Source organism: Corylus avellana, chromosome ca3 (assembly GCF_901000735.1).
Source record: "Corylus avellana chromosome ca3, CavTom2PMs-1.0".
NCBI lineage: Eukaryota > Viridiplantae > Streptophyta > Magnoliopsida > Fagales > Betulaceae > Corylus > Corylus avellana.
This window is the reverse complement of record NC_081543.1, coordinates 24,989,659-25,016,365: the sequence shown is the minus strand read 5'-3', so window position 1 is coordinate 25,016,365 and position 26,707 is coordinate 24,989,659. Positions and strand designations below refer to the sequence as shown.

At 34.5% G+C, this 26,707-nt stretch overlaps 2 protein-coding genes and 1 non-coding gene across 3 annotated transcripts; 1 reads left to right on the top strand and 2 right to left on the bottom strand.

The window, feature by feature from the left end:
• Positions 1-3,049: 3,049 nt before the first annotated feature.
• On the bottom strand, positions 3,050-3,121 carry TRNAG-UCC (transfer RNA glycine (anticodon UCC)). Its single transcript has one exon. It is a non-coding gene; the product is annotated as a tRNA-Gly (tRNA).
• Positions 3,122-10,825: 7,704 nt separating this feature from the next.
• Positions 10,826-15,621, top strand: LOC132176495 (aluminum-activated malate transporter 9-like). The gene is made up of 6 exons (XM_059588728.1): positions 10,826-11,229; positions 11,555-11,695; positions 11,798-12,067; positions 12,287-12,426; positions 12,779-12,925; positions 14,997-15,621. Exons 1-6 carry the CDS (start codon positions 10,938-10,940, stop codon positions 15,600-15,602), a joined length of 1,596 nt encoding a protein of 531 aa, XP_059444711.1. The 5' UTR covers positions 10,826-10,937; the 3' UTR covers positions 15,603-15,621.
• A 3,297-nt stretch (positions 15,622-18,918) lies between these two features.
• Positions 18,919-24,297, bottom strand: LOC132173829 (uncharacterized). Its single transcript, XM_059585451.1, has 3 exons — positions 24,125-24,297; positions 22,666-22,729; positions 18,919-21,595 (listed from the first exon to the last, which is right to left on the bottom strand). Exon 3 carries the CDS (start codon positions 21,315-21,317, stop codon positions 19,287-19,289), a length of 2,031 nt encoding a protein of 676 aa, XP_059441434.1. The 5' UTR covers positions 21,318-21,595; positions 22,666-22,729; positions 24,125-24,297; the 3' UTR covers positions 18,919-19,286.
• Positions 24,298-26,707: the final 2,410 nt, after the last annotated feature.

Here is a 26,707-nt window from a genome sequence, read left to right as displayed (position 1 = left end):
AAAAATCTCATTCTCACACAAAAAGAGAAAAATACAAAAGAGAGAAAAATTGACAAGAAAACTCTCTTCTTCTCTAAGTGTTGTAAGACACAAACACTATGAGAAAACTAAGTGAGATGACCGAAACTCTCTTTCACTTGGTACTCTCTTCATGCTATGTAACACTCCTTTTACAAGGAGTTGATAGTCGGTCAAAAGGTTCTCCGTGTAGGAGAAGTAAAAGCTGTCATCCAAAACCAATTGGTAGACCAAATTACACTATGATGAGAAAACCAATCCCACTAAGGAAAGAGATATACCGGCGATTACACAAATTCAAGACCAAGTTAGAGAAGTAAACCTAATAGTGGGGCTCACACTATACTTGGTGGGCGAAAGTCATACCCACGTCAACACAAATCAATGATCTTATCCTGTGATCGTTAAAGGTAAGTCATATCTGTATCGACAGTTATTGTGTATCCCGTGAATGATGCAGGTAGTATCTTTCTTACCCGATCATCTTGACATGCCCGGTTGTTGACTATCCCGGGCCCTCTTTTCGCAAAGTCGGAATCCTACACCAAAGAGTTGTGCACTCCTGACCATATTTTCCCGAGGCAACACTAGACTTTGACTGTGCTACCCCCTTTAGGGCTTGGGTTTTGATGATGCCCATACTTCTAGGATCTCGGGCCAAGCCCATGGGCTTGGACGGACAATTATATGTGTAACAAGTTCAATTTGATTTTGAAAAAATGGTTATTAGATGCTATTCTCTCCATCTTATACAGTGTTGATGGTGTTTAAAAATTCAATTTTTTAAGAATTATTATTTAATACGTCATCTTTCTTTTTAGCTGGAATTCAATTTTTTTTTAAAAAAAATGTACTGAGTTCTCAAATAATGTATGTTTATATTGAGATGTTCAAAAACTTGATTGGTCTTTACAAAGAAAATTTATATGTGGAATATTATATATAAATTAAATTCATAATTAGAAGGTGAGGCCCTAGGGTATAAAGCAATGAGTTACATGAGCAGGGCATGCCAAAGAACAACAACCCCTTTCGGTGCATAGGTGCTGAAGGATAAAGATCTCTTAAAATTTTTAGGATATTGAGGAGATTTTTTCAATTTGTAAATTAAATGGTAGAAATTTTATCAAATCAACATTTTTCATTTTATACTTAACATATCATTACTATTTATCACCTCTTTTCTTTTCTTTTTTTTTTTGTCATTAAAAGTGATAAAATATATTATATAATAAATAATAAAGTAAAAAATGTTAAATGACAACTTTTTATTATTTAATTTGAAAATAAGGAAAATGCTAGCCTTCCAACTATTTTACAACTCTTCTATAATGTTTGACATGTGTCAACATGTACTTAGAGAATGTTAATTTAATTTAATTTTTTTATTTTATTATTATTATTTTTGTTTGTAGATAACATCACATATTAACACATGTCAAATGTTGTAATACATCATTATAATTTATACGCACTATGAATCGAACTCCAATTGTTGCATAATATAACAGAGTTATATGTTAGGACCAGTCATATCCTCTACTATAGGAGTCAATGTAGCCAAAGTAGCTCAAAAATGGAGTCAACAAGGGCATTGTACTCAACTTCAGTAGTAGAATGACCAACAACAGACTATTTTTTACTACACCAAGAGATGTGAGAATCACACCGTAGAAAATAGTAACTCATAGTGGAACGACAATTAGTGAGATCACTTATCCAATAAGCATTTAAATACACATGTAAGTCTAATGATGAGTTAAAAGAAAAATGCAGATCGTGAAAACATTATTGTGCCCTTCACGTAGCGAAGGATTCAAAGGGCAGTAACATAGTGAATTGAGCATGATGTGGTCATGAACTGACTAACAAGATAAACCACATAAGCGAGTGGCATCTAAAAGTAACTGTGTGAAATTAATTCCAATAGTTCAATATGAATCTCACCCTTATGATATATATTTTCATGCACAAAATGATATGAGAAATCGTGTCACATCAACTTTAAAAGAATAAAATGTAGATTAAATGATGATATATCGTGTTACTCTATTATCCGATGCCTCTAATGGAGTAATGGTACAAGTCCGTCTTGTATCACTTTTGTGTCCATCCAAGAATAATGTGGCTCTTAAAATCATCATTAGACTTGTGATTAATCACTATTGAATTTTAATCAAATGATAATTTTAAAAGCTATTTCATTTTTGGAGTGATACACATAAGAGAAACTTTTAAAATTACTCACTTTCTCTCAAAGTAAAGGCTTTAATTCAGAATTTTTTTACTTGTTCTTTGTTTGTTAATTGTTTAGCATATAATGCTATGAAATTACATCTGATTCTCCTTTCTCACATCTCACTGGATCTGTTTTCCAAAAAGTGCAGCAACCAAAAACTTGTCAAGCTATCGGGATTTCTAAACAACATTTTGAGGTCAGAAAATAATTTTTGTTAGAGAAATTATAGATACACAACTTAGAGACATAACTTTGGCCAAATTTTTCACCTATGTGATCATTTTTTTTAAAAAAAAAAAAAAAAAATCTGAAGTAATAACATCCTTTATGGTCCTTTTTTAATTTGGTATTTTTCTTAAAAAAATGGTCTTTTTCTTAAAAAAATAAAAAATAAATAAAAATTTCTGTGATATATAATAACATCATGTGTGGTCATTTTTTTATTTAGTGGTTTTTTTTTTTTTTTTAAAAAAAAAAACAATGGTATTTTTCTTCATAATAATGATAATTTTTTTTTTTTTTAAATGACCATTTTTTGGAAGAAAAATACCAAATACAAAAATGACCACATAAGATGTTAAAAAAAATTGTTATTATTCTCAAGAAAAAGACCATTTTTTTAAAATAATAATAATAATAATCATAAAAAAAAAAATTATATATCTCAGAAATTTTTATTACTTTTTATTTTTTTATTTTTTATTTTTTAAAAATACTACATGAGAAAAAAGTTGGGCAAAGTCGTGCTTTTTTTGTTATTCATTCCAAAACACACATGCAATCAAAATATAGTGCGTCTGCCGGGAGTCGAACCCGGGTCTATTGCTTGGAAGGCAATTATCCTAACCGTTGGACTACAAACGCCTGCTTATTGTTACTCGCTCAGAAATTATTTCAAGTATATTTTTATTTGAACAAAAAAGACGAATATTACCCTTTTTATTCTAAAAACAGAGAAAATTAACGAAGCTTTAAAGCTTCAAAACCCGTGTCAGCAAGATTTCCCTTTTTTGTAGTGTTTCATCGTTGAAAGAATACTGATCATATTTTATGGACGCGGATGCCTATCAATTTGTTGTGGAGATTGTTAAGTAATTCGGACATTAAATATAAAAAAGCTTTTATGGAGCCTACGCTTCTGAGTAAAAGACGGGTTGCTCAAAATTTACTTGGATAGGTGAACTCCATAAAGATTTTCTTACAATTGCTATTTTAATTATTAGCAATTCAGACATCAAATGCAAGAAAGCTTTTATGGAGCCTACATTTCTGAGTATGAGACAAGTCACCTAAATTATTAGCAACTCAAACAACAAAATTACTTATAATCTCTATCAATATTTTATTGCTTTCCATCGACATGTTGAAATATATCTAAAATACGAAAATATGAAAGAAAAAGAAAAGAGATAGCGGAAGTGGAGAGACACGTGTGGGCTACATCTTGTATGTTCACTGTATCAAACAATATTATATAACTCTCTATTTATAGAGAGACAATGAGTAATGATCAAAAAACTCTAAAATAGACCTAAACTAATTAAGGAAGAGAATAAATCTTACAAGGAAATATAATAACCGAGAATAACAATATTATAACATAAAGAGAAATAACTTGTTAAGAAAAATATTAATAAACCTAATTTAGAAAATATAAAATATTCTAACATCCCCCCTCAAACTCAAGATATAAGATTGAGTTTAGAAAATAGAAGAAATTAAAGGCATCCAAAGTTTGGATCAAGGCAAAGCCGGAGGAATACTGGAGAATAGAGACAAGCCGCTAAAAGAATCTGGTAAAGGGCCAAGCCGCAACTGACAATGAGGCCGGAGAATGGAAACTAGCCGTTAAAAACCCTGTGAAGGGCCAAACCACATTGTGCCAAGATTTGCCGACAAGAAAGACGAGAAAGGCTGAAAGTGACGGTGGGAGAAATACCGGAGAACGGAGACAAGCCGCTAAAAGAATTCGGTTAAGGGCCAAGCTGCAACTAACAATGAGGCCGGAGAATGGAAACTATCCGTTAAAAATCATGTGAATGGCTAAACCGCATTGTGCCAAGATTCGCCAATAAAAAGAGCCATAGATCACAACAAAATTGGGAGATCTTCAAAAGAGAAATCCATAAAACACTAGAAAAATGTCATAAGACTTTTATTGAAAGTCACAGAAACAGAAACGTAGCTCTGATACCATATTGAAATATATACATAAAATACGAAAATATGAAAGAAAAAGAAAAGAGAGAGCAGAAGCAAAGAGACACGTGTGGGCTACATCTTATATATTCACTGTATCAAACAATATTACATAACTCTCTATTTATAGAGAAATAATAAGTAGTGATCAATCAACCTTAAAGTAGACATAAACTAATTAATGAAGAGAATAAATCTTACAAGGAAATATAATAATCGAGAATAAAAATATTCTAACATTAGAGAAATAATTTGTTAAGGAAAATATTAATACACCTAATTTAGAAAATATTAAATATTCCAACAATCAACATCAACCGGTCAGCATTGATAAAATTCTAACTTGTTATGGTTCAGCAAGACTTTCCATCAATGGACAATCAGAGAACGGTTAAGACCGGGGGAGGCCAGGGGAAGCAACTAACTAGGAAGGTGTTTCTTGTCTCACCCAGTTGATTTGCATTATTCTTGTTCTGTAGTTTAGATAATCTAACTTAGAATATGATTGAGATTGCGTTAAGGAGTTTAAAAAGTCATTTTACTATATAAAAAGTTATGCCAAACAAAAATTGGTCCGTTTGGTAAAAAAAGAAGTTCAAAACTGCTAAAATTTTTTATATTTTTCAACACAATCCTAAACAGATTCTTAATCAGTTGCCCAAAAGATTTTGATATAAAGCAGATGACATCTGCTACACGTGTTAGAAAGAATTGTAGAAATAATTTCTGTGTATATTGATGTTTCCATATACCTGTAATTGACTGTGGTGGAATGGGAGGTCGACCATTTGCATCTCCACAAGTACTGCAATGTTGGGAGTATAGAATAGTTGAAATTCAGCTTTTTAAGTAACTTGTGTATCCATTTGCACAATATGCAGGTTATGGCTTTCTTGTGAGGTGATGGTTTCCCAGCAAGGAATTTCCACCCTAAATGATTAGAATTCTTTTAACTTTTAACATGAAAACTAGTTGCCTAATTATCAAGTTGGTAAATTCATTTTAATACAAATTAAGTAGTCGTTGCGAAAATTACATCTCTCTAATACCATATTAAATCATTAGTTGTTTTAAAGATTGAAGCTGAGTAATCTTGTTGATCCATCCATTGGCAACATAGTAAAATAAGAGTTATTAGGTTATAGGAAATCAACATACATCAAGACTAAGGTATTTCAAGAATATAAGTAAAATGATTAAATTCTTAAATTTCTATGGGTATAGATTTTTGGGATAAGTAATGATTTAACATGGTATCATAACAAATATCTTGAATTTGAACATTGTCTTTATCATTCACAATCACATCTAATCATCTTGCACAATGGTGAATTTTTAAAAAGTGATTTTAAAGTTTGTTGAGTTTGGGATTTTAAAAAGTGAATTTTAAAAATAACAATTAACAAATGAGAAAACCTTTTATCAGGACCTTCATGATAACACCCCTTTTATAGCCCCCAATCAATGATCGATACATAAACAAAAACATAAAAAGTGCATAAAAATAAGTTGGACCAAAATACACTAGATTTTTATGATGATAAAATTCCTAAAGGGTTAACCTTCCACCTTTAGGTTTTAGTTTTGAATCCAAAAATAAGTTTTGAGGCATTAGAAACAGGTTTTGAGACATTAGAAATGGGTTTTGAGGCGAGTCACGGCCGACGAGTTTTGAGGCATTAGAAATGGGTTTTGAGGCAAGTCACGGCCGGCGAGTTTTGAGGCGTTCACCGCCCGCCAGACCGTCCAGCCAGACCCACTTTTTTTTTTTATCTCTGATTTGGTGTGATTGTTCTCACTTTTATTTTTTGCATTTTTCTTAAATTGATGATGTGTCACATAGTAATTAGAGGCTGTAAAAGGGGTGTTATCAGGATGGACCTGATGGTAGGGGCTCTCTTAACAAATATGCGATTTGAAAACAAAATTTTTAAAAACGCAATTAAGCGTTTGGAAAAATCGCAGTTTGGCTTTTACAATATATTGTGTGTTTTCAAAAACAAAACACTACATTTCCTGTGATTTGAAAACATTTCTAAGTTTTCAAATTGCAATTTTAAAAAAACGCAATACCAAATGATTCATTTTCTACAATTTAGTTTAAAATCGTATTTTTTGTCTATAAAATCGCAATACCAAACACACACTATAAAATCGTACCTTAGGTGGCTCATGACTCAAATACATTGGTACACATGCAGCAAGAACAATTTTCAATCTCATGTAACACTACAAAAAAACCAATTTTTCTTGACCAACAGTTTCTAACATGTCAAGCATACTAACATGTATGAAAAGGTTTTTAATGTGTCAGTATTGACGTGTCAAAGGTTAAAAAAGAGGGTGTCAAAACTTTCAATTTTTTGACATGCCAATTTCTAACACTTCAGAAAATAGTGACATGTCAGAAACTGGCACGTCAAAAATTTTTTTTTTATGAGGCAGTTTCACCATGTCAATATTTATTGACGCGTCAATAAATTTGTTGACGTGCCAATTTGGAAACGTCACTAAAGTTTAAAAATTATATATATATTATTATTTTTCAATTTTCTCCTGTCGTAGGAGGAATCAAGCGAGAGGGAGAAAGGGGGAGAGGCGGCTGGGGAAAAAAAAAAAATCTAAACTGAAAGATCAGTCTCAAAATCAACTTAAAAAATCAAACCAAACCAACCAGAAAAATCAGACCCAAAAAGTCTTCAAAAACCCAAACCCATCAGCAAATAAAACATCAAAATCTCAAACCTAGCAGGAAAAGAAAAATCAGATATTCTCTTCTCTTTTTCTTCTTATCTTCTCTTTTCTTCTTCTCTTCTCTTTTTCTTTTTCTTCTTCCCATCTAGAGAAGAGGGAGCTGAGGGGTGGGCGTGCAGAGAGAAGAGGGAGATTGAGAGAGAAAGAGTGTGGGGGACGAAATAAAAGAAGAGGGAAATAATAAATAATAAGAAGAGGGAAAGAAGAGGGAAAAAGTTGAATTAAAAGAGATCTCCCACTCCAAATAATTTTCTCCAGCTCATTTTTTAATGACATGCATGCCAACATTTGACACGTCAAGAAATTCTTGACATGTCACATGTAACATGTCAAGAAATTTTTTTTCTTGATGTGCCATAAGAATTTCTTGACGTGTCACCTGTAGACACGTCAAAAAATTCTTGACATGTCACCTGTAGACACGTCAAAAAATTCTTGACGTGTCAAATGTAACATGTTAATAATTATACACATATATAGGTTCCAATTAAATTTTGTTACCTGATATAGGTATCAATTAAATTTTGAATCAAGTATAATTATACATGTATATATATAATTATACATATACCAATTAAATTTTGTTACCTAATATAGGTACAAATTAAATTTTGTTATCTAATATTTAATTCTAATTAAAATAATCATTATATATAGAGAGAAAACCCTAAACTACAATGATATAATTATACACATATAGATACCAATTAAATTTTGTTACCTAATATTTTTTTTAAAACAAATAATTAATATTATTAATTATTTTATTTTTGACGTAATAGCACGTCAATAATTATTGACATGGCAAATTTAACAAACACATCAATAAAGTTTTTCTTGATGTGGCAGTAATTACCACGTCAGTAATTAATGATGTGGCAAAAAGTGTGTTATCGTAGACATGTAAAAAAATCGTTTTTTTTTTTTTTGGTGTAGTGTAAACATATATCAAAGTAGATACAAAACCATTATTCTCACTGCTTACAAAAGGAATATTCATGATATATATAAATATATAAATAGGAGATGTACAAGTAAATGACTTAACTAAGATATACTGGTAAGAACATATTCGATCTGTTGGCAGACAAATAAAGAAATTGGTCTGTAAATTAATATTGAAGGCTTGAAGCATGGCTTCATGAGGTGGCAGAATCAGCTTCTTATTTTCTCTTGAAAGTGATTTTCTAATATTTCTTAATTTTATTTATCATCTCTCTTCGATGATTGTTCATCTGAAATTTAAAGTGCAACCCCTAAAAGAAGGAATTACCTGAACCGTAGGAAATGGTTGTCAAGATTGGAATCAAATCTGACCAAGATATATATCTGCAATTTAGCTGCACCACAATTTTTATGTTAACATTTTTGTCGGCACCCTTTTGATTTTAAAGTTATTATTAAGACTTGTTTATATATTTCCCAGAGGAACCAGATTCTAATATTCCCCAAAATAACTGCTTAATTATTATTTCAGATTGTATATATATATATATATATATATATATATATAGACTTCTTTGAATAAATATTAAACATCAAATTAACATTTGGTCAAAAAGTTTTGTTACTTTGGTTATCTCCATTGAAAGAAAAGATAAAGCTATAGAAATTAAATGAAGGATAATAAAGACACAGAATTTTACTTGGTTCCGTGTATGACTTACGTTTATAAAATAAAGCCTATTTTACTTGCTATATATTATTTATTTAGTTGTGTTTACAATATAACTGTCTCCTATTTATAGAAAAATAATACAAATTATGGAGATAATAAAAACCTTAAATGTCGGAGATTACAATCAAATCTGAATCAATTATGATTAGATTTGAATACAATCAAATCTCTTAATATATGCTAACATCCAGCTCTCGTTATAATTCAATGTCTGCTGCAAACATTAATGTACATGTCATCTCTTTAATATCCCTCTTGCATATATTCCTCACCCTGATGTCATGTTCCTTTCGAGAAAATAGTTGTTTTTTCTTTTTGTTTCACTTTTTTGTTCACCTTATTGCTTCTGCAAATATTGTAAAACCAAAAAAAGAAAAAAAGAAAAAAGAAGAAGAAACAAAAAAGAAAAACGTTTACTCAGATTAGGAACGTATTAATCATAGGATTTTCTGTAAAGAATCTGATTGTCAATATTCACTCAACACAATTAGCAGGAAAATTCTTAGCATCTATTCGTTCGCAGATGAACACGGAGAACTAAATATTTGTAAATGAAATACACGGTAACATTAGGAACATAGCTACGTACATAAGAATAATGTGAAAAATTTGAACTTTGTTTGTGAGGTGCTTTGTCGGCTGAGAATCGGTTTTCAAAACTTTGGTTTCAAATTAATGTGTCACGATCCCATCACCTTATCCCGTTACTCACTAAAACAATAGATCGTATGAAAACGTGACACATCGGTTTGGAACCAAAATTTTTGAAAAAAATCATGAGAAACTTTAGCATTTCTCTTTTCTGCAGAAGGAGTTGTATTATTTGTTTGGTTGGTATAAAAAATTCCATTCATAATAAAAGAAAAAGAAAAAGAGAAAGAAATAATGCGAAAAGCAATGAAAGTCCTGGGGTGAGTTTAAGGATAAATGAGGTAGTAAAAGCATATGTTGTTTCAGAGGGAATAGAGGACATTATCTGCTGAAATCATGGAGGGTGGAGAAAGAAAGGAGAAGAGGCAAATTAAAGAGAATACTGAAGATGACAGGGGAGAAGTATTATTCAGCTGCATGATTATTTGCAACTTGTTTATCTCTTAAGATAAACAGCAATATTTGAGGCAGAGCAGTCTTAGTCAAAGGAAATATTCCAACATATGAAGAATCTGAGGAGGAGGCTTTTCTAATATCTCTGTCCTCCAATGCAGAGCCTCCTCTTCCAAATATTCTTCACCCTTTTCCATCTGGGTAATTTTAAGGAACCCTCCAACTATATATATATATATATATATATATATATATAACACTCAAATTCTAAAATTTGAGCTACTTTTAGTAATTTATTTGATCTGGTTAATATTTCTTGTATGCTTATTAGAATCAACAATTTAGTTTCACTATACCATCGACGTGCTGAAGATATTTTGGAAGGAAAAATATTACTTAATAGATTGCAATATGACTGTTGTACAATTGGAATAATGGGACAGTGAAAAATAAGTCATTAATACTTTTTTTTACACAAGTTCTCGTATGATTTTTACTGTCACATCATCCTTATTGTATTATAGCCGTATAACAGTTTCCTAAATAGCATTACACGTTTGAAATTGCATGGCCAATGCAATTTAGATTCTAATTCTCTACCCCTAGGGCATTATCGAGGCTAAGCATCTTCTATCCTGACGATTTAGCTCCATTCTCTATTCTCTCTTCAATTATTGTAGCATTATTCTTTTTCTCTATATATCTTTCCTGACTAGACATACTTTTCCTTCCCTAGTTGCACCAACAAGTTAATTCCACTCCTGTCTTTAAATCACTTTCTCCTTCTCACACTATTTCCACCACCAAATCAGCCACTCTTCTTCAGCTCTAGCTCATCGCCTCCTCCGGCTTCAGCCAGCCTCATCTGAACCCTAGCTAGCTCCCTTTCTTCAGTAGGTTCACTTATTTTGCAGAGAGTTCTGCAATTGATTAAGAACCTTAACAAAACGGAGCTGTAGAAGCAAGAGGGTTGAAAGAGTAGTGATCATATTACTTCATTGGAGAATGAATGGCAAAAAGGGTAGCTTTGAGATCAATATCCCTTCATCTATCAAAGGGAAGAAGCTACCTGAGGCAAGCAAGAAATCCGGGAAAAGCTTTTCATGTAAAAACTGGATTTGGCATGCATGGGAATTATGCAAAGAAGACAGCAACAGGGTATTATTCTCTCTCAAAGTGGGGCTAGCTGTTCTTCTTGTGTCTTTGCTTATACTATTCCAAGCACCTTATGATGTGTTTGGCACCAACATCATCTGGTCCATCCTCACTGTTGCCATCATGTTCGAATATACAGTGGGTATGTATATGCATGCATGCATATGTCATAATACATTTACATTTATTCCATTACCAGATCCTAATTACTTCTTGAAAACCCTCAGCTACATGCTGCATGCACGTACTTTGAAAATAGTGACACTCATTGGTAACCTACTCTTAAATCATCACTTGTTATTCTTAAATCATCATTTAATTGAACCGGAAGGTGAACGACAGAAATAATGTTCGAATTTAGAGCCCATAAATGATCTTATACAATGTTAAATCACCACTTATTTAAAAAGTTTAGCTTATAAGAAGAGATGAATATAATGGTTTAATTTGGTTGTGAATTTGTTAAGGTGCAACGTTTAATCGAGGATTCAACCGAGCACTTGGAAGCTTGCTTGCCGGAATCTTGGCCATCATCGTTGCTCAGTTAGGTCTATGGAGTGGCCAGGTTGCTGAGCCTTTCGTTATTGGCATTAGCATTTTTCTGATTGGTAAGTACTTTCTCTAGATCCTCCAATCCTCCAAATCTAATGATTATGTATAATTAAATTGATCCGCTGATAAATATTTCAATTCAACCAACTTTGATGCAGGGACTGTTACATCATTCATGAAATTATTGCCATCATTTGCGCCATATGAGTATGGCTTCAGGGTCATCCTTTTCACCTTTTGCTTGATCGTCGTCTCCGGTTACCGGATGGGAAACCCTATTAAGACTTCCATGGATCGACTGTATTCAATAGCCATTGGAGGGTTTGTAGCAGTTCTAGTGAATGTGCTTGTTTGCCCTATATGGGCAGGAGAGCAGTTGCACAAGGAACTAGTTGACAGTTTTACTGCAGTGGCTGACTCTCTTGAAGGTAATACAGTTTAAGGAACTCTCAGAAATGCAATACAGGATCAAGACAATTCGCAAATGTCAACCCAAATCGTTTTCATTTGGCTTCTAAATTCATTTTTCAGTCAAATATTTAATTGAAATGGAAAGTAAATGACAAATACAAAGACAATATTACAACCATATATATATATATATGGATATTCAAACTAATATAATAATTAGTGTCATTTGTCTCCAGAATGTGTGAAGAAATATTTAGAAGATGAAGGATTAGAACATCCAGAATTCTCAACGACTGTCATGGATGAGTTTCCGGACGAGCCTGCTTATAGGAAATGCCGAAGCACCTTGAACTCCTCTGCAAAAATAGAGTCCTTGGTACCTATTTCTACATCTCTACATAACTTTTAGAGGAATGCTACATTTACTCCTATTTTTTTATGCAATTTTTTTTTATATCCAATGGTGTCTTTTAAAATCACAATTAGATCAAAATCTAGTAAACATCCATCTCATATCTAATGACGATTTTAAAAGCCAAATAGGAGTAAGTGTAATATTATTCCAACTTTTAACCCTTTTTCAAGCACTCTCAATTCTAACTATATATATATATAAGTCATAAAACTATAGTACTTATAGTACTGTTCGAACCATAAGTGGTTTTGCAATATAAAGAAAGTTTCCCAAGTATATAATAATAACGATGGTAATTAATTGCATGTTAAAGGCTAGTTCTGCAAAATGGGAGCCACCACATGGGAGGTTCCTACACTTCTTCTATCCATGGTCGGAGTACGTTAAAGTTGGAGCAGTTTTACGATATTGTGCTTACGAGGTTATGGCTCTTCATGGTGTTCTACACTCAGAAATTCAGGTATATGGCATATTAATTTGTTTAGTATTTTTTTTTTTTTGGAAAAAACTTTATTTAATTTTATAGAACTTTTATAAACAAAAATTTCGAGTTTAAAAAGTTTGCAATATTATAATTTCGCTAGGATTTAACTTGACATGGGAATTCCCCAAATTTGATTAATATTTTTTATTTTGTCAGATAAAAGTATAATATATAACATGCAATAATATGGAATATCCATAGACCACTTAGTAGAATCAGAACCCGTTCTCAACTGTGTATATGCACACGCTATAAACTAAGGAATCTATATATGAAAGATGTGTGACAGAACTCAAAGATGTTGATATAAAATTTTGAGAGCGAATACTTGAAAGGGAAGCAAACAGTAGTTTGGTATTATGACTTTTTTGTTTTTGGTTCCTTTTTCGCGTCCATTTAAGGGAAGATTGCACAAGAATGATGTGTCATATTCTTTTATTTTAGTCTAGGAATTAAAGAACATATATATATATATATATATATATATATATATATATATATATATATCATTTCAGACAATAGTGGGTATATATTCTTTGTTCTCTCAATCTCAATATCAATTGCAGCACAACACAAAATTTCCACAAGAACATTCACTACAAAGATTCCTATGATATGACCTGGTTCATAGCAAGTGTCTTTTCTGAAAGAAGAAAAGGATCAGTTGAGGTAATAGAGGGAGCTCCATATAGTCCATAATCCATAAAGCACTGGCTCTTAAGAGGATTTCATTAACAAAATTAATTATTAGTGTGGCTATACTTTAATAACTCCCACCAACTTCAACCCACAATACGTTAGGCTCTTTAATATCATACACTTTTTTACCACAATATCAAAATACCTTGAACACCCACAGGTTGGCCGTGGTCATGGGTCACTAGAATTTTTACTCTTTTTTTTTTTTTTGAATTGTCACTTTTTTTTGAGACTGGAAATATAAGATAACGATATTATAAATTTAAAATTGCTATGATTACAAAGCATACTCTATATATATATATATATATATATATATATATATATATATATATATGCGTGTGTGAGGGTTGTAAAATATTGGGTTGGATCAGATGAGGGAGAGGCAAAAATAGCTATATATGTGCGCCATGCTTGGACTCAGAAACGAACTGAACAGAGTCCATATCAAAACTTTCAAGTCAGAAGATCTTATGGGAGATTGTCAAAGGCATATCATATATTGCCCAGAGCTAGCGACTATATATATATATATTTTACATATCTCCATGTTGGCCATGCGTTAAGCGAAACATAAACCTCCAATTTACATAAAAAAATTGCTAGTTTTGGGGAGTGCAGATGATCTCTTGTACAGCCATGCTGTGTTGGATCTGCTAATTTATAGTGTCACATCAGTTCAATCAATGAAAAAAAAAAAAAAAAAACTGCATGGCCGTTTCAGAGGTACGCAAACTAGCTAACTCCGACTTATGGAGCTTGCGTCGACCACTTACTAGTCCTAATCTGTATTATAAGATATCGATCAAATTTTCTTTTATAATCTGCTACTTGAGCACTGCTAAGTGGTCAGACTTCAGCAGTCCGAGTATTGTTAGAAGTAGGACTTTTGTCACATTTTTATCTCTCAAAGGTAATATAGTTTTTAAAATATCATTGGATTTGAGATGATCATTACTGAATTTTGATCCAATAATAATGATTTTAAAAGCCACATTACAATTAGAGATGAAAAAAGACAAAAGTTTTACTTCTAACATTACTCAGCTTAGCCTTGGTGCCTCATTAAACATGAGGTCTAAGGTTAACCCCTATGGAATACAAACAATTCCTTGAGGCTATGCAATGTGGAGGGGGCGCTTTAATTTGCACAATGTCTTATGGATCTAGTCGCAGTGAAGTCCCATATGCCCTGGTTATAAAAAAATAAATAAAAAAGGACCGAGAGTATTTTAGACAGTATTCACTAGTGAAAGTAAAATTTATATATGCTGAATTTTGAAGTTAATTATATATATCATGTATAATGAAGTTAACACATATTTCCACCTTCTTGATGGGTTTGTAGGCACCCTACAACCTCCGAATCACATTCCAATCAGAAATCCGAGAAGCTGCAAGTCATGCTGCAGAGCTGGTGAAGGTGTTGGGCAAAGATATGAGCAACATGCAGAGAAGCATGAAACCCTCTTTACTGAAGAGGGTTCACAGCTCAACAGAGAGACTCCAACGCGCCATAGACATGCACTCCTATCTGCTGACATCCTCTTGTGAGCCCCCAGCAGACAGCTCTTCCAGGCAACTGCCGAGGCTTTCTTCTACCTTCTCATCCACCCTCTGCGGCGACCTCCCAAACCAAGTGGAAAATGTTGAAGAAAATGGTGGGAACTCAGGGACTCTGCATCTGGCAAGGACAGAGTCTTATCATGAGAACATGAGGAAGCAGTCAAGAAGGATGCACTCTTGGCCGCCTAGAGCAATGGATGCTTTTGAAGAAGAGGGAGGCCCAAGCGCAGACAATTTGCCAAGGATGAATGCATTGGAGAGCACTGCAGCATTGTCACTGGCTACCTTTACTTCATTGCTTATCGAGTTTGTGGCTAGGCTTGATCACTTGGTTGAAGCTGTTGAGGAGCTTTCAAAGCTGGCCAAGTTCAAGCATGAAGGGCTCTAGATGGAACATGTCTCTCTCTCTCTCTATATATATATATATACACAGAGATTAAAGAAAAAAATCCCCCTTAGGGGAATATATATATATATATATAAAAGATGTTTCTGAAGATGTTTCTGGAAAATGATGTATGTCTTGAGAAGTAAATAAAGTGTTTTTTTTTTTTTTTTTTTCATGGGAAGAAGAATGTATTCCTTGCATCATTAATTTCAAACTTGAGCAAGGGGCTTTCAGCTCGGAATAATTCTAGAAGTTTCTATTATCACTTTTAAAATCATCACTTGATCAAAATTTGATAATGACCAATTACAAGCTCAGTTGTGATTTTAAGAACTATATCATCTTATAGTGATACAAAAGTGACACAAGAGAGACTTATAATATTACTCTTCAACTCGATCTATAGGCCCAACTTGAAGGCTCTCAATTAAAATATAATGCAGCTATTTTACAAAAAGGTCTACTTCAAGAGGAAGGAGTATTCTGTCAAGCAAGCTAGTTTATAATTGCAGGTTCCTCTTTAAATTTGCATCGGTTTAATTTCATTTTGTTGAGAATGATACTTTATATTAAATTACACATAATCTAAAGACAAGATGACGAAAGTGCTTTATAGGATGTGACTTTATGAAGAGGTTTGCGAGCTGAGATGAGATGAGATGTAATGGAATAAATTGCAGTGAGTTATGAAGAAGATGAAAGCAAAGTGACAATCAATCTCAATATATTTGGTTCCTACAAGAAAAGTGTTGTGAATAATCCTCCCCTTTACCAGCCCATCAAAAGAATCATGGGCTAAGGGCCAGCACCGGCCCACAAAGATCTATCAATACAGAACCCAAATACAGAGGGTTTCTTCTGGAATGGGCATAGACATGAAGAATATTCATACTGGGTCACTCCCAGATTAAATTCATCCCGGGAGAACGTGACAGGTTGATATACCGAGAGCTGGTCCCCGAATTGGATACATCCTGGGACTAGCTAAGAAGATCCATTCACTATTGGTAAAACCCACAACTAATATACTCCAAGACAGCAAGATCGAGACATTTAGAATACAAAAGATGTATGGAGTCCTTATTCCGAAATCCAATTGAAGGGTGTTAATGGGTTGAACAATAATATAAGAAAGACTAGAGTTTGCCTAGAATCCTTCCAAATGTGATATGATATTTAAAGTCACCAATAGATTAAAATTTAATAGTGATTATCTAAAATTTAATGGTGATTTTAAAAATCACGTCACATTTAGGAGAACTCTAGCTTTTCTTATATTATTATTCTACTAGGTCTCAATCCCTAATTTTTCAGAATTATTATTTGGGAAGACTCTAGCCTTCTTTATATCATTACTCTATTGAGTCTCAATCCCTGATTTTTCAGGATTAATTATTATCCCAAAAATTCTCGATTAGATCCTAACTCTATGTCGAATTGGGTAGGAAACACAATCCAGATCCAATTAAACCTTCCTGCACTCCTAGTCAAATTAAAGTAGAAGACCTAATCTAAGAGTCTGTTTGAGATTGCGTTTAACAAATAGAGCTTTTTAGTCAAAAAGAGCTTTTTGACAAAAGTTTCATTTTAAGCTTTTGTCAAAAATGTTTTTTTGTCATTTTTAGGCTTTTTGGACTCTTCAAAACACTTTTAATTTTTTTACCAAACGAGTCTTTTTTTTTTTTTCCTTTTTTTTTTCAAACGAACTTTTTGAGTATTAAAACACTCTTACATCTCCCCCTCCCCCCAACAAAGCTTCTTTGCTTGCTCTGTGATCAAGGGAAGGATCAAGAAACGCGGAAATCAAATCAACCTTTTAGGAACTGTTCTAACCAAAAAAAATCATGACTTTATCTGTTACAAGAAGATGATATGCATAAGCTGCATCAAAGCCCCCGCGTGCCTGGAAAAGAGATAAAAGTTGATAAGATAGAAAGACGTGGTTGATGGGATAGAATTTGGAAAGAAGTGTTTTACTAAACAATAGCCTAGCACGTGTCATGGGGGGAGAGATGGGAATAAAATTGGCCAACTTGCTCTCATTCTCAACTAAAAACCTATCTAACATTCAACTTCATGATAACACTATCAAGGAGGTTCAAAGTTACAAAAACCCCAAGGGCTTGAACATCATATGGTTTTTACCGTATAAGTTTTTCTTGTCTTTGGTTCTCAACGGACGGATGTTATTATAGTTACATCCAAATAGACTAACCACTCTGATCACCGGTTCTGCCTTTTTGCTTTAATCCTTGGTGAATTCGGAATAGCCCTAGGTGGTCTATGTGACCCCTAGAATAGCATCAAAACAAAATGGCAAACACAACATCATGGCCCAAGCCAGCACACTAGAGACATGTGAGGTCAGGATAGCAATCTATGCAAAAGCCGAAATCTATGAGACATTGCCCACCTCTTAATGTTGAAATAAAGTCTTCCAACGATTGAATGCTCTGAGGGAAGGAAGGCTGTGTCACAGAAAGGAACAAGAGCCGGAGCAGCTGTCGTTGACCAACCACACACAACAAGAACAAAAGCCAGGGTGTCTCTCTCTCTCCCTCTCCTTCAGTGTCCTTTCGCAACATCCTAGAGCCAACATCACGTTTTTGGGATCTTTTATACAATTTCAGTTCCGACAAAAGGGCAGGAAAATAAATAAATTGCAAATTAGGTGTGTTTATGGTTTAGTGATTTTATTCAAACATAACCATTTTAAAATATATTTAATAACAACATGATTTTAAAAAAAAGTAGTTAAATATTTTTATAAGCATACTTTCTTCCCAGTGTGCAAAACTTCAAATTCTTTTGCTCTTTCAAACCGTGGAAATTTCCTGCAAAATGCTAGCTTTTAGCAATTCAGCAAACGAATCATTATTCTATTGAAGAGTTAGTAATTAATAGTTTGATAATTTATATTCACAGTCAAATTCAAATCGTGTTTAGTATGGGTATAAGATTATATAAATAAATTATAACTTAAACCATTTCATTAAATTGATCAAACCCCTAACTCACTAATTTCATGTTAGAATCACGTCTAGTTCACGGGCTGCATTAAAAATTGCAAGCTTTTATGTCCTATATCGGATTCATGTCATGTCAAGCATGGGTATAATACTATACTTGTCAACCCTAACTCAACTTATTTAATTAAACGAGTTAGACCCATCAACTTTAACCCGCTAATTTTTCTTTTTATGTTGTGATTCATAATAAACAAACAAGTATAATGTCAGGGAAATACGAACTTCAATTACAAGTGCTCCTGAGCACTAACTAATTCAAATAAGACTAAAGAAGCAAGAAGCGCTGCTACAGGAAATATGATCCCGGTAAAGGCTTTATTACAACCACAATGTCTGACCAACTGAACAAACTTACAGGTAGTAACCTGTATTCACAATAACCTGCTGGACAGATATAAATATTAATATTTACAGGAAAGAACACCAGAGACCTGACTCGAAATGCAAACTATCTCCTAACTTGATTTTCCCCAACTATTACAACGGAAGGTGTCAAAGCATTTACGGGGTTCTCTCCATTTGAACCAATGAATGAGAACTACTTCTAATTACCAAACCACTGAACAAACTAGAAGCAAAGGACACAAACATGCTGAGCAACTCTAGCTACCAGCCACCGGGATCATATGAAGAGCAAGGGAGAGAAAGTAGAGCCTTACATCCAGCCACGAGGCGTCATGTAAGATTTCATTGGCTCTGATGAAGTAACAACTACACCTTTACCCTTGCTTGAGCCAAGATCAGAACCGGCTGTCAGCAACGCCATCAGACTTCCCCCATGCACCCTACCTTCTGGAATATATACTGGCACTGATGGGATGTTTCCTTCCCTAACCGAGAGTTTCAAATCAGAGTACGTTCGGCCGGCCAAAGTTCCCGTGCTGCTCCCTATCTTTAGGACATCAACATTCATGTCCTCAGTGATGACCTCCTTCTCTGGCTGGATGAGATTAGGGTCCTGAACCATAGGTCCCAGGGTAGCACCTCCATGAACCCTCTTATCCTGAACCAGGCCACTATGATGAGCACAGAGACCTGTCTTGCCCCTGGCAAAGGAATTGCAAGGGCCACCAGGTTGGCTGCCATATTCTGATCCAGGATGGCCCCAAGAACACTTCTTTCCTCCACCATGTGCCTTGCAAAAATCAGTGCTTCCTTGTGCACTCTTTCCACACCCATCAAACTTGCATCTCTTCCCCCCACCATGACGGACACAATAATCTGTCCTTCCCCTCGCACTCTTTGTGCACTCAGGCACAGCACACCTCTTACCACCCCCATGTGCCACACAGAAGTTGGTACCTCCATGCACACTCTTCGTACAAACCCCACCACCTTGGAATGCACATCTTTTCCCTCCACCGTGGCCCTTGCAGTAAGGCGTGCTCCCCTCAGCTCCTTTGGTGCACCCTGGAGCCGTACACCGTTTTCCCCCACCATGAGCCTTGCAAAACATTGTGCTCCCTTGTGCCCCTTTGGTGCATCCCATAGCTTGGCATCGGCGGCCACCTCCATGTGAGATGCAAAGACCTGAGAGGCCTTCTGCACTCTTTGTGCAATTTTCTTTTTGACATCTCTTGCCACCACCATGCCGGATACACAATCCCGATTTTCCTCTGGCAGCTCGAGTGCAACCATCATGACTGCACCTCCGACCACCGCCATGGGCAATACAGAAATCTGTTCGCCCTTCTGCACTCTTTGTGCACCCAAGGTGTTCGCATCGCCGACCGCCCCCATGAGCCTTGCAGTACACAGTCCGACCCTCTGCTCCCTTGTGGCAACCAGCCCTCTGGCACCTACGACCACCTCCATGAGAAATACAACGGCCAGAAGCACCTCTGGCTCCCTTTCCACATCCCTCAACTTGACATGTCTTAGAACTACCACTACGATGTTGTGCCTGTTGCTGCTGTGTTATCCCGGAAGTACAGGTGACTGAGCTGTTTGGTGTTGTTAATATACTTGATGAGAAGTCTGGAACAATAGGAGTTAGATCAATTTTTTTGGGAACTGGGTTGAAAAGGAAGCTAGCTGCTGGGTTCATTGGAGTCTGCACCAACGGCAAAATACTCCCTGGTTTCCATCGACCTGATGTTGATCCTTCATCCGAATTTTGGGCCCCACCAACAATTGGTGGCATCTCCATTCCCAAATGAAACAGAGTTGAATCTGGATGGACACTAGTGATGTCGGATTCAGCGAGCCCAGTAGAGAGACTTAACTCCAAATCAACCTTGAGTGGCACTTCCAGTGCTTTCAAATTTGAACTAGCAGGTTTTTTGGGGCTGGGTACCTTCTCACCACTGAGATGGAGCGAGAAGTCCAATTCAATATCCATTGAGGACTCCTCGTCCGTTTCTTTGGCTGAAGACATTGTAGTGCAAGCAGTTGCTGAACTCCCCTTGCTATCTGAGGAGCTTGATGAACAGCCAAGCCCAAGAGACAGTGAAGAGCCAACTAGTTGGCCCATGGACCCATCCATCAATCCCCACTTCCTTTTGATTCCCTTTGAGTTGGACATGTAAGGGATAGAAGAACCAGGAGAATCAAGCCGTAAATCAGTATCTGTGCCACACTCAGCTACAGCTCCAGCTCCCGCAACATGCCCCGAATTTACCAAAATCTTGAATGCATTTGAAGAACAATTTGAGCTAAACCCCAAGTTCCCGCACCTGGCATCCATGAAATAAAAGCTGAATAGTTACAATGCTACCAAACCTAATCTCAATTGCAACAGAACAGTCTGCCTGACTTCCGGGTGAAGAATATTATCTACAAAACTAGGGTTAGATGTCTCCTAAAGGTTCCATCCCACCCCCACTAACAAATCCTGACGTGTCACACCGATCCATTTCTTAAAGTAGAAATTTAAACCGAACTTCAACTGATCAGTTGGAACAAGTGAAAATGAATTCGATTTGACTTGATTCCTTCACAATAACATCATAGCAGTCGATCATCCTGCTCCATAGATCACATAGTTAGAACAAGGAACCGTAGCTTATCATCACAATCAGATCAAGTAACTAAAACAATCACTAAATTAAAACACAAATCATGCTCAAATCCTCAAATTCTCAACAGCTTACCATTCCATACAAGTGAATGGTTACTTAGAACTTCATAGAAACATTGAAGAATTGCCAGACAATCAAACAGCATAATCCTAAGAGGCAATGAACAGAAAATAGGCTGTGAACTTAACAAGTTAGTTTTTCAGCAGCATATGACAATGTTTATAACCGTTTTCCTTCTAAGAATGTTCAATTTATGGAAATGCATCTTTAAAAACAATGAAATCAAACAAGGCCTTCCAAAGATCACATCAAACGAGTGGCAGCAAAGCGAAATTCATTATGAATAAACACAATACAATTTTTAGAACAATATATTTCCCAAGATAAAATAAACACAATACAATTTTTTAGCATTAGACACTTGAGCACAGTTGCTGGAGCTCAGTAGATCAGAAGGTACGAGGAGATTACAAGGTGACTTATATTAGAATAATGGATTATATCATGTCTATTTGTCAGGAAAAAACCTTGGGGAGAGAGAGCTCATGTTTGCTAACCAAAAAAAAAAAACCAAGCGGTATGGACATATTACATATGTTAACTCTCAGCCATCCAGATGGACCACAATAGAAGGGTTACTACGCCAAAGATTTATCACAATAAAGTTCAGAATACAAACCATACTGGTTCATCCAGAAAACGTTGAGGTAGAATCTTAAGTGCATCTAGTATGGGAAATTTCAAGGCGTTCTGGTCTTAATTAATATGAGAAGAAATTTCCATTATTTCTAATATAATCACAAGAACAATTGTCTGAATGCTATTATTAACTAAACTCTTAACAATCTTTTAGATGGTTGTAAGTACTTTGGCTGATTCAAGAAGTAAAAACTAAGCTTCGCTTTTTGCAATCAAAAAATTATACAGTGCTTCCAGTAGATTGAGAAAATAGAACCTTAGATCACAAATTCTTGCATGGAAAAACAGATTTAAGGGGAAATAAACCTGAGATACCTTTTCTCTTATGCTCTGAAAAAGCAGGAGCAGTTCACAATGCGCAGCAAAAGCAGCTAAGGCCCTGGATACATGGGAGGGAACGTGATATCATCAGGAAAAAAAAAAAAACCAATTATATAGATAATAAGAATGGACAAGGGAATGATACATGGAGAATTGGCTGACACAGAAGAAATTTAATTGAAAATAAAGAAAATGGAAAGATAATTATTTTTTCTTAAGCATATATGATTTTGTGGTAGTATGACAGCGTATAGATGACAAATATGAGACAAGTATAGAAAGAACAAAACTAAACGCATGCACCCTCTGCCAGTGAAAACTACAATTAAACAATTGTTAATGAAAAAAAAATAAAAAAAAAAGCTGAGGGTGAAGAAATCTGAAGCTCAACATTTTCTCTTATGCAAACTTATTAGACCAAAACCCAATACTTTATATGACTTTTGATCTTTTTCTCAACATATTTGATGGCAAGAAGTGAGGAATCAATAGGGAATCAAAAAATAACATATTCCTTAAAAACAAGCATCAAATTCCAAGTAAATTAAAGTAACTCAGCTTTAGAAACACAATCCGTAGAAACAGACCATAGCACATGTATTGAATACATTGGATTTAACAGCTTTGTTTCCGCAAATCCGAGGAGAACCCACAAAACAGAACAGTCTGACCAGCAAGTAAAACTAAAAACTTTTTCAAAACAAAACATAACCCAAAAACAAAAGCCTAAACTTCTAGCTCAAAAAAACATCATTAATAACTGCCTGAAACAACCATTAGGCTGAGTTGCTCATTGACCAGAAACCAAAATCAACTTAAAACACAATCAATATCTCTACCACGGTATTCTCAGCTACCAAATACGAGATAAACAGTAAATACGAACACTATATAAATTAGCAGGATCATAATTCAAAAGGCTGATATGATAGAAAATAATGTTAGATACCAAAAAACCCACAAAGATAAACCGAAACAGGGGAAATCACCCAAAACAAATCACAATCTACAAAATTCAAACGAACGCTTCAAAACTACAAGTAAGAATTCAAATCAGAAATTGACATGTCTATCCTCCAAAGATCGAAACCATGAATCAAGCAAAATCTCAGTCCAAATGAATTACGAATCCATTCAACTAAGATTAAAATCCAAAGGGAACAAAAAAAAAATTGAAAGTTTGTTTGCGGAATTGTTAAATGACAAATCTTGAAAACACACAACAAAGAGCACACTAAGTTCCGATTGGTAGCCGAGAAAACGAAGCCAAACAAAGGAAACCAAAATTCACAGCCCCTTGCTCAGCTCTCTCAGCTCAAAAAAACAATTCACCTATTCATTTCTCGGCAAAACCAAACGGAGCCTGAAGACACACACAGACCGAAATCCTTAAAAAGAAGTGGTTTCGTAAAAGAGAAATCGGAGCAACCCAAAGTCCCTTAAGAGGCTTTACCTGAAATTTTTGATTCGATTAACAGTTTGTTGCAGCGGCGGCGGCGGTTGATAAGAAAGAGAGAGGCCTAGGGCATAGAGCCGCCGGCACAAACAAGAAAGATAACTAGCCCAAAGAGACACAGAGAGAGGGGGGGAGAGAGAGAGAGAGAGAGGATAGGCGTGTCAAAGGCAACACTGTGGGTCTGGGGAAATTTATATAATAGTGGGAGTAACCACGGTTAGCTTTAGATATTGGTAGGTACAATCGCTGCGTCATGTTTAGGCATTTTAGGAGAATAGCGGTAACAAATGTATTATGGTTTGGTTTGACAATGTTTTTTAAATTATTATTTTTAAGAAAAATATATATAATTTTTTAAAATTTATTATTTTATTGTTAAGATTTTTCAAACTATCAAATGTGTTAATTTTTTTAAAAAAAACTACTAAAAATGTAAATGCCCTTTAAGGTCAGTAAAAAGATAAAAATAAATTTTTTTTATTATTTACTATATATATATATATATATATATATATATATATTAATTGGAAAGGGGAAAAGGTTACAAGGGGTTTTTTTTTTCATATCTTTTAATTTTATGAACGGTATTTTTATCATCAAAGAACATTGACATTTTTTTTTGTCCCCCAATCCTTCTCTCATCCTTTCGATTTTTAAAATTATCATTAAATTTATGGAATTCATATAGGTTCCATATATGGACTCATAGAAATAATGGTGATTTTGGAAATTGGGAGGATGGGAGAAGGATCAGGGAAGGAAATAAATCATTTATCTTGACACAACTAGTAGTTTGAAGGGGTATATGTATTCTTTCCTAATTTTTATTTTTTATTAAAAATAAATTCTGATGTGAAGTAAAAATAAGTAATTTTGAATATTTTATGGTTCGAATTGTTTGTTCTCATCATTGAAACTTGAAATCCCTAAGTTTCTTAATTATAGAGGGTGTGAACGCTTGATCTCTTTGGTAGCTTCATCATACTTCACATTCAAACCTAATTATCTCGATCAACATCGGATATGTTTCCTTTTTATCTCAAATGGGAGACAATGAATTTGGAAGAAATAGATAGATATTGATTTTTACACATATTTTAAACTATGTAATAAAAAATAAAAAAATAAAAAGTTATTATCATGTCTAGGTGTAAGATACATTCAAAATACGTAAGGATTTATTTTAAGCATATTCTATATGTCGAATAGATGCATGTCAGAGTTACATATTTTAAAGTAAGTTGGTGAAATTTCTTTCAATTTAATTTAGAAAAAAAAAAAAAATCCTAAGTTTTGGTAAAAATATGTGATGGGTTGTTGTGCTTATTATATTACATGATTAATGGGTATAATAGGTTGTTAAGAGTCTAATTTCTTCTTAAATCATCCATTGTTATTGTTGACATGATGGTTTGATTTGAGTACTATGAATAGAATTTCTCAAAGATGGGCCTTTTTGTAATTTTGCCAACATTACATCTTCATTTCTCTTATTTATGGGATCCACAAAGAAGGACGCGGATTTCCGAAAAACACGCGTACGGCTTCTAGGGCAACCAAAAGCATGTTTTTGCTTGCCAAAAGGGTGTCAGAACATTAATCACATTTAATGAGTTTCAAGTAAAGAAAAATCAGCGGTCTCTCAATTAATTTCACTTCATATTAAATTTAACATATTTAATTATTATGTATTTATTGTCATATAATATCCTATAAAAAATAAAATTTCAAGCATCCTTTTTAATGGAAATGGAGAGAATTTTACTCATAATTAATGCTAAAGCATTATGGATTTGAGAGGATCTTGTTCCTTATTAATAATGTTAAAGTTTAGAGACTTATGACATTACTCTTTTACTAAATATAAAGGCTTAAGATTCGGGTTTATTGTGGGATTTAAAGCTCCGTATCATTTCATCATATATTTGACACGATTAGGCCTCTACAACGAGTCAATTTTTAACTGGCCGGCCTCCATCGTCCTCCCACATAGGTTACTGGTGGATGTCCAACCAGTAATGCTGGTGAATATAATCCTTTATCCGCCCATGTGCAAGCAAATAACGAATTTTGATTAGGCGGTGGCGGATGCTATACACACACATGTAATAGATCCTAAAACGACATCGTTTCGTCTAGGGATTCTTCCTCATTTTTCACCTGTCATCGCCCAAAGTTATCTTTCTCCCCCTCTCTCTTCAACTCCCCACCTCCCCTCAAGAGCCCCAAGGCTTTTGTCATTGATGTCGCCACTGTTTGGGTAATCGAGTTTGCCTCTCTTCACGACATAAAAACGGATGTTAGTGACAGTTAGTGAAAAAACCGCTCGTTTGTGAGTAGTTACAGGCGGAATCCACCCTTCCTAAACGAGCATACGGTTACTCAAATCCACCCTTCTCTATGGGTAGATGTGGAGGCGGAAATCTGCAGTTCTCCGGCCCCCTGTATAGGGTGGTGTTCATTCCTAGACATGGTACATGAGTTTGCAATCACAAACTCTCATGAAATCTAAATGAATAATACATACTACAAAATGTCAAAAACCCATTAGAACCATACAAATTGTTGAACACAAAAAAG